Source organism: Sphaeramia orbicularis, chromosome 6 (assembly GCF_902148855.1).
Source record: "Sphaeramia orbicularis chromosome 6, fSphaOr1.1, whole genome shotgun sequence".
NCBI lineage: Eukaryota > Metazoa > Chordata > Actinopteri > Kurtiformes > Apogonidae > Sphaeramia > Sphaeramia orbicularis.
The window spans coordinates 31852691-31867333 of record NC_043962.1 but is presented as its reverse complement, the minus strand read 5'-3'; the positions used below and the strand labels follow the sequence as shown (position 1 = coordinate 31867333).

Below are 14643 nucleotides of genomic sequence, written 5' to 3'. Positions count from 1 at the left end.
ACATCTGACATGGCCTCCCTGTCTTCTCTCTCTCTCTGCAGAAACCTGGGATGGATCTGGCCGACACCTACATCACCTTTGTCCGACAGAACCAGGACATCCTGCGAGATCGAGTCAATGATGAGCTCTACATCGAGAAAGTGTTTGACGTGAGTATCAACTGTTATCAGACTACTCTGTCATCATCTCAACAAACGTGTGGTACTTGATGTTTACCACGTCACTGAAACATGCTAATTCAAAAGTAGGTATTTCTGGACTAACCTTGGCTTATTGTTAAAGAAAACTAGGTGTGAACCATAACTGAGATATAAATATGGAGGCTTTACAACAACAATAAGTATCTCACATTCTACTGTACGAAGCCCTGGTAAGGCCTTGGAAAAAAAATATATATGTATTTCAACACCATGACATCAAATGTATTCCTATGTTTAAATTGTATGTAAAATTGTAAATTGTAAAATTGCAAAATGTTTCAATTGTAGCCACGTTTTATTGGATTGTTCCCTCATTTTGATTAATTTACAGCCATAAAGACAAAACAACACGCAAGTTTCTCAAAGCATGAAGTGCACTGCACCTGCTTTGATAACTCATAAATTCAATTTTATTTATAGACCCTAATATCATAGCAAAGTCGCCTCACAGGGCTTTACAGAAATTGTTGAATTGATTAAAAAAAAAACACACAATGAAAGTAAGCAAACAGTCAAGTAATCAGTAAACAGTTGGTGAAGCAAATTTATCAATGTCCCAGGCATCCCCCGTCCTTAGACCCTCCTTCTTGGCAAGGAAAAACTCCAAAAAACCCAGTAGGAAAAAGAGAAACCTCAGGGAGAACCACAGTGAAGGAGAGATCCACTCCCATGGACGGACAGGCTGTAGATGAGACCAGGACTGACAACATCCATTTGTTGATGTAGGTCTAGTCTGTAATGATGCAGTAAGGTGGGGGTACATGCAGACAGTTTAGGGCACAGGTGTCAAACATGCGGCCCAGAGGCCAAATCCGGCCCGCCAAAGGTCCAATCCAGCCCTTGGGATCAATTTGTGAAATGCAAAAATTACACTAAGATATGAACAATCCTTTTAGTTCAGGTTCCACATTCAGACCAATTCAGTCTCAAGTGGGTCAGACTAGTAAAATACTATCATAATAACATAAAAATAATGACAACTCCAAATTTTTCTCTTTGTAAATGTAAAAATTTTCATGTATTTACACTAAAACAATGGATAATTTTGCAAAAAATGTGAATAACCTGAACAAATATGAATAACCTGAAATGTCTTAAGAGAAGTAAGTGCAATTTTAACAATATTCTGCCTGTCATTAAATATTTTGTGAATTTGTAGATCCACTGTGATCTGTAAGTTATAATGTACATGTGTAAATGATAAACTGGGGCAGACTATTGCTGAAATTACATTTATTTTTTCAGTTTGTTCAAGTTATTCACATCTTTTGAAAGGATAGTTTGTAGATGTAAACATTTTCATAATGTAAATTTACTTTTTTCACTCTAAAACAGAGAAAAGTTTGGAGTTGACATTATTTATACATTATCATGTTATTATTTTACCGGTTTGGCCCACTTCAGATCAAATTTAGCTGAATGTGGCCCCTGAACTAAAATGAGTTTGACACCTCTGGCTTAGGGGGTACATCTAGTCAGAGGAGGGTGAGGAGGTCCATCCAGACCAGAAATGGCATTAAGACTCAAAGACCTAAACAGCTGCTGGTGACCAAAAGCATCTGAAATTTTTAACTAATTTTGAACCAAAAATCCTATCAATATATATGAATAATTCAGGTAAACTGCAGTTTCTCAGATTTTCATGGTCATCAGATATGACCCATTTGGACATTCAGAGACTGTAGTGAACATGGAAACACTGTCATCTTCTACAACATTGATTCACCAGTAAAACACATGTAGTTTGATAAATGACGGCGCTTATAGATGCTTGTTTTTATGTTCAGTTGAGGGCATGTTTTGCTGAGGAAGTCGGTTTTTCTTCAATATTTCCTGATCTGATGTAACCTTTGAATTTACCCCCTTCGGGGGTCGGGGTAAATATGCTCGAAAACATAATAACAAGAACAATGATACAACTTTAAATTTCATCTGTGGATTACAGACTACTCATGTAAAGTACAGGTACAACACCAAACACGTAGTATTGGACAACTTCTGAATTTCTACAAACACAAAACATCAGAATCAGTCTGCTTATGCACAAACCTAGCTCACCCTAACCCTTTTGTGAGCTGATCTGAGCTTAATGGGAAGCTGCAGCCGCCATTGATGTGACCCCCCCCTCCGCCAACTGTTACCTCTACTACAGTCCATCACAGTCGAACACCATCAAATGCTTCTACTCGGTTCATCGTAATGTTTCCAGCTTTCCCAGCTCTTATATTCAAACTACTGACCTCCACTATTTTGCTCTTTTTAAAATTGTCTGTCTTATTATGTTAGTCTTACCTTTTTACTCGTCATACCTTGTTACTCACAAACAAATGCTTTAAATCTTGTGTTGTTTTTTTTTATTGTTTTGTTCTTGTATTTTCTCCGCATCCTCTTCTACCCGTGTTATTTCCTTTCTCTTTCACCTTGGATCCCAGCAGTTGTCATCCTCCTTCTCTGCACTCCATTTCCTACTCATCAAAGCTTTTCCTTCATGTTGTGTCATATAGAAAAACAGAGAGAGGCTGTGATAAGTTTATCTGAAAACTCTGAGATAAATACAAACAGCAGGAAATGGATACTTTCCAAATCACTGATACTGTGCATGTCTGCTCCCAACCTTTGTTTATTTGTCAACACACTCAGCAGAACGTAAGAAGCTGTCATTTCTCATCTTTTGATTTGGTTTGATATGTGATCCTATATTCATAGTTCGGATGAAGTCCGAACTGTTGGATTCATTTCCCATTTGTGGTATCTCAAGTGTGATCATGTTCTCCAACTAGTTCAGGAGATTTGTGAGGTAAGATGAAAGTCATTACAACAGTTTGCAATCCTGTTTCTTCATTCTTATTAAATTTTTTTTTTGTCTTAACAGTATCTATGTAACATAACGTAGAAGCTCAGGACTTGTAAAACAGTCATGTAGGTTTATATTCTGATCACAGTTGCTTTAGAGATAGAATGTTTTTCTCAATAATGTTGTTGCACAGCTCTAAATAATACACTTCCCATGAGCCTCTGCTGCCAGTCTCAAGTGTCAATCAATACTTTAATGGATTCTTTCCAAATCAAACTGATTTAAGATACAGATTGTGTTCAGAGGTATTCTGTGTAATATTAATATTCCAAACTCTCACCATCAGGAGGACGTCTCATACCAGAACACACAAAACAAAGCATCATTACTATGTATCCACAGACTGTATCACTCACTGAATAAAGTGTAAAGCTCATCGTTTATGCACATCTGTATTATGGTATCATCAAGTTTTCTCCATCAAACTAATACTCATAGCTGGTTATTATGTTAGTCAGTCAAAATAACACTGTGTCTTAGAATCTTCTTGTGCTGCATCAGCTGATAGTTTACATTATAGCTCTGTTAGCTTAGCTCTGTTTTTGGACCGAAAATAATCACAGTAAAACCACAAATCTTCTGTTTTCTGACATTTTTGTGTTGTCAATAGTTGTACTACAGATCTGTTTGGAACCATGGATCAACAAACAGCAACTTAGCAAAGATAATAACATCCCATAATAACTTTATACCTTTATGAGCCTCATAATCAAAGTCACTTGAGTAGAAGAAACGCTCATTTCATCATCAAACTTCATTCTTATCATTTAGATCTATGTCCAGTGCTTCTAGCTTTTATCACTTCATTACTTTCTTTGACTCTTAAAGTTGTTTCTCAGCGGTTCTCATTCCATGTCATCACTTTCTGACACTTTGGTCAAAAGCGCTGTGGTGTTCGTTTTCTTCACCAGCAAAGTGACTCACTAGACTCTTTGGGTAAATGTACTACAATCCAATACATTGTCCTTTTTGGCTCACCTTCAGGGCTCTTTATTAGTGTTATTGTATATATATATATATATATATATGTATATATATATATATATATATATATATATATATATATATTTTTTTTTTTTTTTTTTTTTTTTTTTTTTTTTTTTTTTACATGTAGCCCCTTTAAGGTTCCCTCAACATCATAGTCTTTAGCTTCTATCTGCTGTTAGGAGGTGGCTTGGTGGTTCCTGGTGAAACACACTTTAGTGGTTTTATTCGACTTCTCTTCTCCAGTTTGTGTGTGATGTTTCATCAGAGATCCAGATACAGCCTCTTATGTCCATCACAAACTGACAGTGACATACATTATCGTTGGGACTGTTATTGAAGCTGACTGCCAAAGGGGCGTTGACAGGCTGCATAAACAACATGTTGCATAACACAGAGTAAAGCTTGTCAGAATGAAGTGATACTTGTCTTGCTTTTCCCTTCCTGTGTAGGTACTGGAGAGATTTGACAAAAGGGGCAGTTTTACTGATCTGTTCCCAAGTGAACAGTTCTAATGGCAACTGTAAACACATTGAAGATGCACCGAGATCTAAAGACTTCGGCCACATTTGTACTGTAGATATAGGCTGGGGCGACATAAAGAGGGGGTAAACATGACACATTCATGGGGCCCTGCATTTCCAGAGGGCCCAGTGGATATATAGGGTAGAACAGTGGTTCCCAACCTTTTTTGGCTCGTGACCCCATTTCAACATCACAAATTTCTGGCAACCTCAGACGTTCAAAACGGAGACATTCTTTTTGCTAAATTTTAATTTGTTTTTGATCATGTAATAATTTGCTGTACTATGTTGCAAATAAATATTAATTTTAGACGACATTTGGTCTATATAATGTATATTATTATGGACGGAGGCAGAAAAGCCAGGTGTAGATTACTGCACAAAGTGAGAATTTTATTTTCCTTGGTCAGGATATGTACAGTCAGTCCAGCTTGGATTTACAAGGCTGACAATTAATACTGAACAAACAAGAACTCAAATAATGAATTATGAAAGAGCTGCAGCATCTGAAACAATGAACATTTGAAAGATAAACAGTACCACAGTGCTTCAGTTTCAGCTTCACAGTTTGTCGTGTCTTTTTTGTATTGGGATTGTCTCTCTCAACTCACCATATATTTTTTATTAGTAAGTTTCTTTGTATTTTTATCAATTACTAGAAACTTCATCCAACCCCATTTGAATTCCAGGCGACCCCACGTAGGGTCCTGACCCCAAGGTTGAAAAACACTGGGTTAGAAGTTGTGATAATTTCATGTAAGCTCCACAGTAGAAGAGAGGCATAGAAGCTGGGAGTCAAAGTTAAGTTTTACTTTCGTTTTCAAGCCGGCTGCAGTTGTTACAGTATTTATGAAACGCACCCCTATAACTCCAGTTGTTACAGTATGTTCATACCCCCCCAACCCCCCCTTCCATGGAGTCCACAAATGGTAGCGGCACCCTAGGATATAGGCCACATGCTGTAGGTCTCCATTCTTCTTTGTCAAATATAGTCTTTTTAAATATTAAATTTAGAACCAAAACAAGTTCACACTATTGATTCGCAAAAAAAAAATGTAAGCAATAACTAAGAAATGCAAATGAAGTTACCCACAAAAAGTGCATACCCCCCCCATTCTGCTCAGAGTAGCGTTCTATGACAAAGGTGTTGATGCAAAATAATGATACAAACAAAACAAAAGATATGACCAATGAGTCAATTCTCAGATAGCACACAGAGGGAAAAAAACAGATAACCAAATCTGAGAAGCATTGTGATTCTGTTCTTGAAAAGCAAAGATATTTTTGTATTAGCCAATTCCTTGAGTCAGATCTTAAATAATGGGAACTTGCCATCAAAATTCAAAAGGAGAGAAGTTGCTGCTGCGATTTCATTAACACAGATGTGGCATCTAACATTCTGTGTATGATTAAGAAAGGATCAGGTTCATTGAGGACAGGAAGAATTTCAGGGAAAGTATTTAAATTCTTTGTGGTTGTTCCAACCTGGTATGGAGAGCAAAGCAACGGAGATTTTCCTCTGCTGTAGAGCATTTATCAACATCTGAAAACACTGTGTGAAGCTTTGGTTTTGAAAAGTGGAGTCTGAGGAGAAATACAGCATGTCTTCATTGTTTCATCAGTGAGGATACAAATGCATGGTGGGCCACATTGAAGGACTATTTATGTGACGTCCTTAGTGTAAGTGAAAGTATATATGCATTCACCCACCAATGGATGGCATTAAAGTGATATAAGGTATGTTGTGAGTAGGTGTAGTGCTACCTGAGTGCATTAGAACGATACTCCATAACTTTTTACTGTGGAGAAAAAGAGTATTCACAGTTCACATAATGTAGAAGGTTTTAGGCACTAAAGTGAATGTCATACACGGGCGCCAATAAAAAGGGATGGTCACAGTTTTCACATTAACCTTTAAAGTGTCTTCAATTTCAACTAAATAACAGGACAGTGGATTTATTTGTTTCTTCTTCCTAGTTTGTTAAGAATACATCCCTTCATTAATTTATTACACTTCTTGCAATTTATTCGTTATGAATTTGCAAAAACGAAAAAAAGAAATTACTGTCTTTCTGTTAAACTTGACAATGTGTCTTTCATCCACAGAAGAAAATGAGCTTTGAGTGAGTTTTAGACTATTTTATGTACTCATTTATTAAGGAATGGAGTCAGGAAGGGAGATCTCTGGGGATACATTTTTATGCTAGGTGTGAACAAACACACTTTTAGAGCTGACTATTTGGTAAAGACAGCTCTCAGAATAGCATCATTCATTTATATAGAGCGACTCGTTAACCCATAAAGACCCAGTGCTTCTGTATCAGTTCCCAAATGAATTTTTGTATCTATTTAATCATTCTTAATTGATTTATCACCATTTATTTTTTTGTCCTCTGTATTTTGTGTTTTTTCAGTATAAACTATTTATTTTCCTGTATTTAATTTTCTGATCATATACTGTAGATGTTCATAAAAGCTCAGATTTAAGTTGTGTTTTATTGTATTAGAAACAGTGAAAACTGAAGAAAAAGTGAATTTTTCAACAAAATATATCATTAATTACATATTAACATACTTTTTATTTCCATTCATGCACAAGGACAGACATACTAAAACAGATCCCCACTGACAAAACTAGACAACAACTTCAAACAAGACAAAGCACAGAAAAAAAAACAAAACATAAAAACAAGCAGCATAATTGAGTTGTACTTGCATGTCTGTTCGTGATCACAGGTGTGTACAGGGTGGGGAAGCAAAATTTACAATATTTTGAGGCAGGGATTGAAAGACAGTGTATAATCAGTTAGTTTATTGAAATTCATGAGAATTTATTTACCACAAGAAAATTTACATAATAGAAAATGTTTTTATTCTATGTGTCCTCCTTCTTTCTCAATAACTGCCTTCACACGCTTCCTGAAACTTGCGCAAATGTTCCTCAAATATTCGGGTGACAACTTCTCCCATTCTTCTTTAATAGTATCTTCCAGACTTTCTCGTAATAGTTTTGCTCATAGTCATTCTCTTCTTTACATTATAAACAGTCTTTATGGACACTCCAACTATTTTTGAAATCTCCTTTGGTGTGACGAGTGCATTCAGCAAATCACACACTCTTTGACGTTTGCTTTCCTGATTACTCATATGGGCAAAGTTTCTGAAAAGGTATGGATAATAGTGTTAGGTATGATTATGACATCAATATATGTTTGGTTTCAAAACAATTGATGTAGTGCCTGCTGAGAAAAAACAACTAAATGTTCATTGTAAATTTTGCTTCCCCACCCTGTATTGCAGTCATTGCATATGTAGATTTTCATAAAACCTCAGAGTAAATTCTATGAAATCAAAAACAGAGAAAACTGAAGAAAAAGTGACTTTTTCAGCAAATATATCCATAACTGAACATAAAAGCAAGTGTCTCCATCCACTGTCATTGATCAAACTCCGTCGGTTTTATTGGTGAATCAATGTTGTAGAAGATGACGGTGTTTCCATTTTTACTACGAAGCCTCTGAACGTCCAAATGGGTCATATCTGATGACCATGAAAAAGCGACAAACTGTATTTTACACCAATTATTTACATGTATTGGTTGGATTAGTGGTATTCAACAGTTTAGATCAATACATGGTTTTGGTCACCAGTGGCTGTTTGGGTCTTTATGGGTTAAATTTTACCAACAACAAGTTAACACCAGATCAATAGAAGGAATTTGAACTAGCTGTTTAGTGGATATTTGTTCTGAAAGTAAATTAAATTAGTTTAGTAAATAATCTACTTTCTGAATACACATTTGAATATTTACAAGAGTGCATGAAATCACTGAAATCTTCCAAAATATACCCCACACTGTCAGTTGTTTCTACTGTGGGTTTGCAGCAGCAGGTTACTGCGAAGGATGAAAACACTGGCTGCTTCTGTTGACCTGTTTATCACTTAGGAAACACCAAGAGTCTTAGGCTCGCTCTGTGGGAGCCAAAAACACCCCTCCATCCATCCCACGCTGTCAGTTTCCTCGACCATCCACCCCCCTCCAGGATTCAGGATTATTCATTATGGGAATATTTTAGTGGCGAGTTGCTGAACATGCCTCAGCTCGCCGCCTTGAGTCGATGTAGCAGGCATGGCGGCTCAGACCTTCGTCCACATTAACAGCACGAAGCCGGGCGATGGATTTCTGCCGCCCGCCGCCTCCTCTGAGGGTTCAGAGTGTTGTGGCTGCAGCTCGATTTGTGGAGGTGTGTGTTTCTTTGTGTGTGTGTGTTTAAAGGAGGGGGTGGAGGGGCAGAATAAGTCTAATGGATCTCAGAAGCCCCCAGTCATGCACCGAGAAGGAGGTGACGATGGGGCCCTGTAACGTGAATCACACACACCTGAACACACATTTAGCGCCAAACAAAGAAAGTAAATGCTGTGTTCATACAGCAGTGTCAGGCCTCCTGCCAGTTGCATTATGGGTATGCGATCGTCTCGTTTGTGCATCTGAGCGTGTCAAATTCATTTACAGCCTTTTCTTTAAACAAAAGGTTTTTTGGATACAGAGACGCAAAGAAGAAAGAGGCAATGTGGCAATGAGCACAGCTGTAAACGGTCATGGTCTTGCCAAGTGTTTTTTTTTTTCCTTGCCTTGCGTGTGCATGCTCACATGCGTCCCTCCGTCTATTTGTGTACAAGTACTCACCAGGGAACGTCTTTATGTGGATAAGACGCACATACACCTTCATCGTCTTCACATTAGGAGCTAAATCGCCCTGATGAAGAAGCTGACAAACCTGAAAGACACCACAAAGCATAATTTAATCAGATTCTAGAGTCCACTTTTTTACTTTTTCACTCTGATTTACACATATGCAGAGGATAGGAAAGGAAGATTTAATGACACACATTTATCAGAATATTTTTTCACTTTGATTTTTAGTGTCATTATTTTTCATTTTACTGCTTACTGGTTTGGAAATAAAAAATCAATCAATCAATTTAGGACCACATTTATTTTCTCAAAAATAATCCTTAACCCATAAAGGCCCAGTGCTATTTTTATGGTAGTTCCCAAATGAATATTTCTGTAGATTTACCCTTTGTTAAGTGACTTATCACAATTTATTATTATATTATCCTCTGTATTTTGCTAAATTTTCTGTAAAAATCCTGTATTTTCCAGATTTAATTCACTGATCATGTAGTTTTGGAGTGTTTTTTTCTAACAGTGTTTTTTTTTTACATTTATGTACAAGGACAGACATACTAAAACAGATCCCCATTGACAAAACTAGATAACTACGAACAAGACAAAACAGAGAAAAAGAGAAACAAAATAACATAAAAACAAGCTGCATAACTGAGCACTTGTACTTGCATGTGCATTCGTGATCACAAGTGTGTATTGCAATCATTGTATATGTAGATTTTCATAAAACCTCAGAGTAAATTATATTAAATCAGAAACAGAGAAAACTGAAGAAAAAGTGACTTTTTCAGCAAATATATCAATAACTGAACTTAAAACAAATGTTTCCATCCACTGTCATTGATCCAACTCCGTGGATTTTACTGGTGAATTAATGTTGTAGAAGATGATGGTGTTTCCATGGTAACTACACAGAGCCTCTGAACATCCAAATGCATCATATCTGATGACCATGAAAAGATGACAAACTGCATTTTACACCAATTATTTTCATGTATTGATAGGATTAATGGATCAACAGGTATTAAACAGTTTAGATCAGTGGATGATTTTGGTTGCAGGTGGCTGTTTAGGTCTTTATGGGTTAAGGGGAAAAAAATAACATTTCTAAATTGTCGATAAACTGTGCATTTTACTTTATAACCAAGCCCTGTTCAAGAAGCTGCAATGACTTGTACAAATCTTATACTACTACTTAAAGAAGAAACGTTTATTAGTGGATCAGCTGGCATTGAACATTTTAGATCAGTGGATGATTTTGGTTGCAAGTGGCTGTTTGGGTCTTTTTGGGTTAAAGCTTTAACAAAATTAACCTTGTTGCGTACGGCAAAGAAATCATTATTTTGAAATTTTACGGAATATGAGTAGATCCACGAATAATAAAAGGAAAAGAAAAGTGTCAAGCAGTAAAAAAAAAAACAAAAAAACAGAAAGAACAATGACACAATGGTTGTAGGACTATTGTAACAAATCATGTGGATGTTTAGTCAAAGACTCAATTGCAAGTCATTATTGTGCCACCAGTAGATTACTCCGCCACTCTCCACTCATGATGTCGATAATGTTTCTGACAGGACACATTAGGTCTGTCAGAGATACTGTCTACCCCCTTCCCCACTCCGCTGCATATTCCCTTCATCTGTCTCCACTCTCGGCCACTAATCAGCTCAATTAAGGAGCATCTTCGTACTCAATTTCCACGTCAGTTAACGTGCGCGAGGCAGCCGTCGGGCAGATGATTAGCTGTTCGGAGGCAACTCGTCTCTCAGAATCTCATATTAATGTTTCAGTGAGCAGGTAGAGAGAGGGAGAAAATGAGAAAAAAATCATCACAGCAGCAGCTAAAATTAGCCAGCAATCCAACATCCTCATGATGTTTAAGGGCACGGCGGCCATCAGAGAGTTTATTAGCATGCAGAAAGTCAGCTCAGTGTGGAGATGTAGAGGAGGAGAAAAAGAGTAACACATTCACTACAATAAAAGAAAAAATGTTTTCTATAGACACAGCTCACACTTCACACAGTAGTTCATGTCACTTAAATTACAGATTAACAAAAAAAAAAAAGGACAAAAGGCAAGGTTCTATTCTATACTGTATAGATACAGGCAAGGTTATGTTCATAAATGTCCACACTGGAAGGCAGGCAGTGAAAACCTACTATGAACGATATAATACAACAATTCATGTCCCTTACAAAACACTTTAACCAAAAAAGACTAAAGGCAAGGTTATGTTGTATAAATACAGCCAAGGTTAAGTTCATATATGTCCATATTAGAAGAAACTTGTAAAGAGGCATAGAGGCGTGATCTGGTCTGAGTATGGAGATAATGGAGCAAATGGGTGTTTTGATTTTCTTTTGGTACTAAAAGAAAAAAATAGTTATTTTACTTTCATTTTAAAATACAAAATGCAGAATTCACTGTTTTTTTTTGGGGGGGGGGTTTAATGGTGAGAAAATATTCCTAATGGTTTGATTTTAATTATCTTTTTCTGCTGAAGACTTGAAAATCATGTGGTGGTTCTTTGTATTCTCAGATCAGACAAGGAAAGAGTGTCAAAACATAAGGGTTGTCTTGTTTTGTGAAATAATAGAACAGTGTGTCTTAGTGAAGAGGAAGAAAACTGTAGAAAAACATCTGTAAATGTCACTGCGGTCAAACCAGCGCTGTGTGCTGTTGTAATGAAATTAATCAACATTCAAAGGGATTATGCGTAGTATTTGTACTTTGAGATGTTCTAAAAGTACCACGTGCATTTTCAGAATAAAGAGCTCTGAAGTTGTGTCAAAAATGCCAAATGTAATGGGTTATAGAGAAATGAACTGTATCTGTTCATACCCACAGTCTGACGCATTCAAAGCTATAGCGTAAAATATCAACTAAGACAGTAATCAACACGAGGAAAATGTGCAAAAGCAGTAGCTACAAGTTTTAGGTTGAAGACAAAAATTTGATGATCCCATAATACAGATGTGTGTAAACACAGGACTCCATACTTTATTACCCCACTCCCTGAAGGGGAGGCCAGGGGTACTGTTTTAGGTTTTGTTTTGTTTGTTTGTTTGTTTGTTTGTTTATTAACACTCTAGCAGCAAAACCATTGGTTGAATTCATTACATTTTGGGAAAAATAGGTCAATGTTTAAATTTTTTATTAATTTTTTAAATCTTTTTTTTTCCCATTTACTCATAATGGGCGAATTTTCACATGTCGATAGCAGCAAAACTATTGGTTGAATTCATACCAAATTGGGTTTATATATTGCCAGTGACCCAAAACAGGTGTGACTACATTTTGGGAAAAATAGGTCAAAGTTCACATTTTTTATGAATTTTTTTACATCTTTTTTTTCCCATTTACTTATAATGATTGAAATTTCACATGTCTTTTAAAACTTTACTTCAAACTTGGCACATATATAAAGGCAACTGATATGCTGACATCAGCACACGCATAGTCATGATGACATCAGCTGGATCGATGCCAAAATAAGCTACAATATGTGTGAGGGGCAGGGTTTGTTGTGCCTGGCACCACTTGTTCAGTGAGTGATCCAGTCAGTGGATACATACTGTTGACTGATTGGTGGTTTTGGTAGTTTTAAGTGTGTTCTGACACAGATGATGATGATGTTGAGAGTTTGGAATAACAATATTACATATGACCACTTTAGGTACATTTTAAATAGTCTGTCTCTGTAAAAGTCCATTGTGTAAGATCAAACTGGACTCTTGCAGATGGAATATAACATTCATAGTCATGATTTCATTGGTTTATACACACACATAAATGAGAATCCCTGAATGAGCCCTGTATACATAGACCCCCACGCTTCTACGACAGCTCAGAATTAGCTTGTCTTCTTTCTTTGCTAGTTACAGTGCGTGGCATCCAGCATCGGGTTCTAACACCATCCCGTACTGCGTTAGTGTCGACCTGTGTTGATATCATATTAATTCAAAAGCCCAAAACAGACAAAATGATGAGGGAATTGAGGGATTTACCACTGAAGGACAGGGAGAGCAGGTGTGCAGCTGGTTACAGTCTACATCTGATAAAACCATCACTAGTCTATCTCACAGGATGTAGCTGGAATAACTAGAGAACTGAAATAGTCATCTAACTGTTGCTATCTGTATGTTGGAAAGTCCTGAAGTCCGTGAAAGAGCAACAGCCTCCAACGTGCAGCCACATGCTGAAAGGACATACTTTTTTTATGTGGTGTTTTCTTTTCCACTACCCTTTTAACTTCCCTACCGAAGTAACTTCTCTTCCGGTATTGTTTTTCAAAGGTGCTGAGTGTGATTTGTTGGAATACAAATGAACAAAACAGTTCAGAGTGTCTATATCCCTGTTCCAGATGATGCAGGAACCAGAGGTGTCAAGTAACAAAGTACAAATACTTTGTTACCTTACTTGAGTAGAAATTTTGGCTATCTATACTTTACTGGAGTAATTATTTTATAGCTGACTTTTTACTTCTACTCCTTACATTTTCAAAATAGCCTCATTACTCCTATTTCATTTCAGCTTGTCATCGTTCAAATAAAATAAAACTATCCAAATAAATCGCTCCATCCAGATAGAGTGAATCTGATTGTGGTTGGATGAGAAGTATAAACATATACCATTCCGACACCCTATTGGTTTGGATGTGATCCATCACACCTGACTTTTTGCACCATTCCAATACTTATATTCAACTAGTCATCATATCCTCTGCTCCATGAAACACATGTTAATGCTCAGTAGTGCACATATATGGTTCTTTAATACATTTGCATTGGACTCAAATGTGTTCATTTTCAATGGGCATATATGCGGCTGAAACAGGTAGACTAGTGCATCCCAAATGTTTCAGCATTAACATTTTAATAGAACATTATAGTCATCATGGCCTTTAGAAAAATGTTTTTGGGAGGTGGGGTAGTGCACTGTAGGCCCCTGTGGCACCGCCTAAGCTTTTGTCCTAATGGCATTTTTTCTCCTTACATTTACTTTTATACTTTAAGTAGTTTTAAAAACCAGTACTTTTACAGTTTTACTTGAGTAAAAAGCTTGAGTTGATACTTCAACTTCCACAGAAGTCTTTTTAAACCCTAGTATCTATACTTCTACCTGAGTAATGAATAGGAATACTTTTGACACCTCTGGCAGGAATAAACTATCACAAATCCCACCAACTAATTATTTGAAGCTTCCAAAGTCAAGGATGTTGTGGCCAACTGACAGAGTCCAGAACATTTAACTCATACAATCCTTTACATGTAATCCCCATTCTTATAAGTAGTAACTTCAAGAAAATACTACTACTTTTTTATTTAATTCCAGTTTGTTTATTTAACCCATAAAGACCCAGTGCTACTTTTGTGGCAGTTCAAAAAT

General features: G+C 36.7%; 1 protein-coding gene across 1 annotated transcript in view; it reads left to right on the top strand.

The window, feature by feature from the left end:
* The window catches only part of cadps2 (Ca++-dependent secretion activator 2), a 308305-nt gene that overhangs the window by 283544 nt on the left and 10118 nt on the right, over positions 1-14643 (top strand). Inside the window, exon 29 of the mRNA XM_030137611.1 lies at positions 42-149. Coding sequence (XP_029993471.1) covers positions 42-149 — 108 coding nt within the window. The remainder of the gene's footprint in view (positions 1-41; positions 150-14643) is intronic.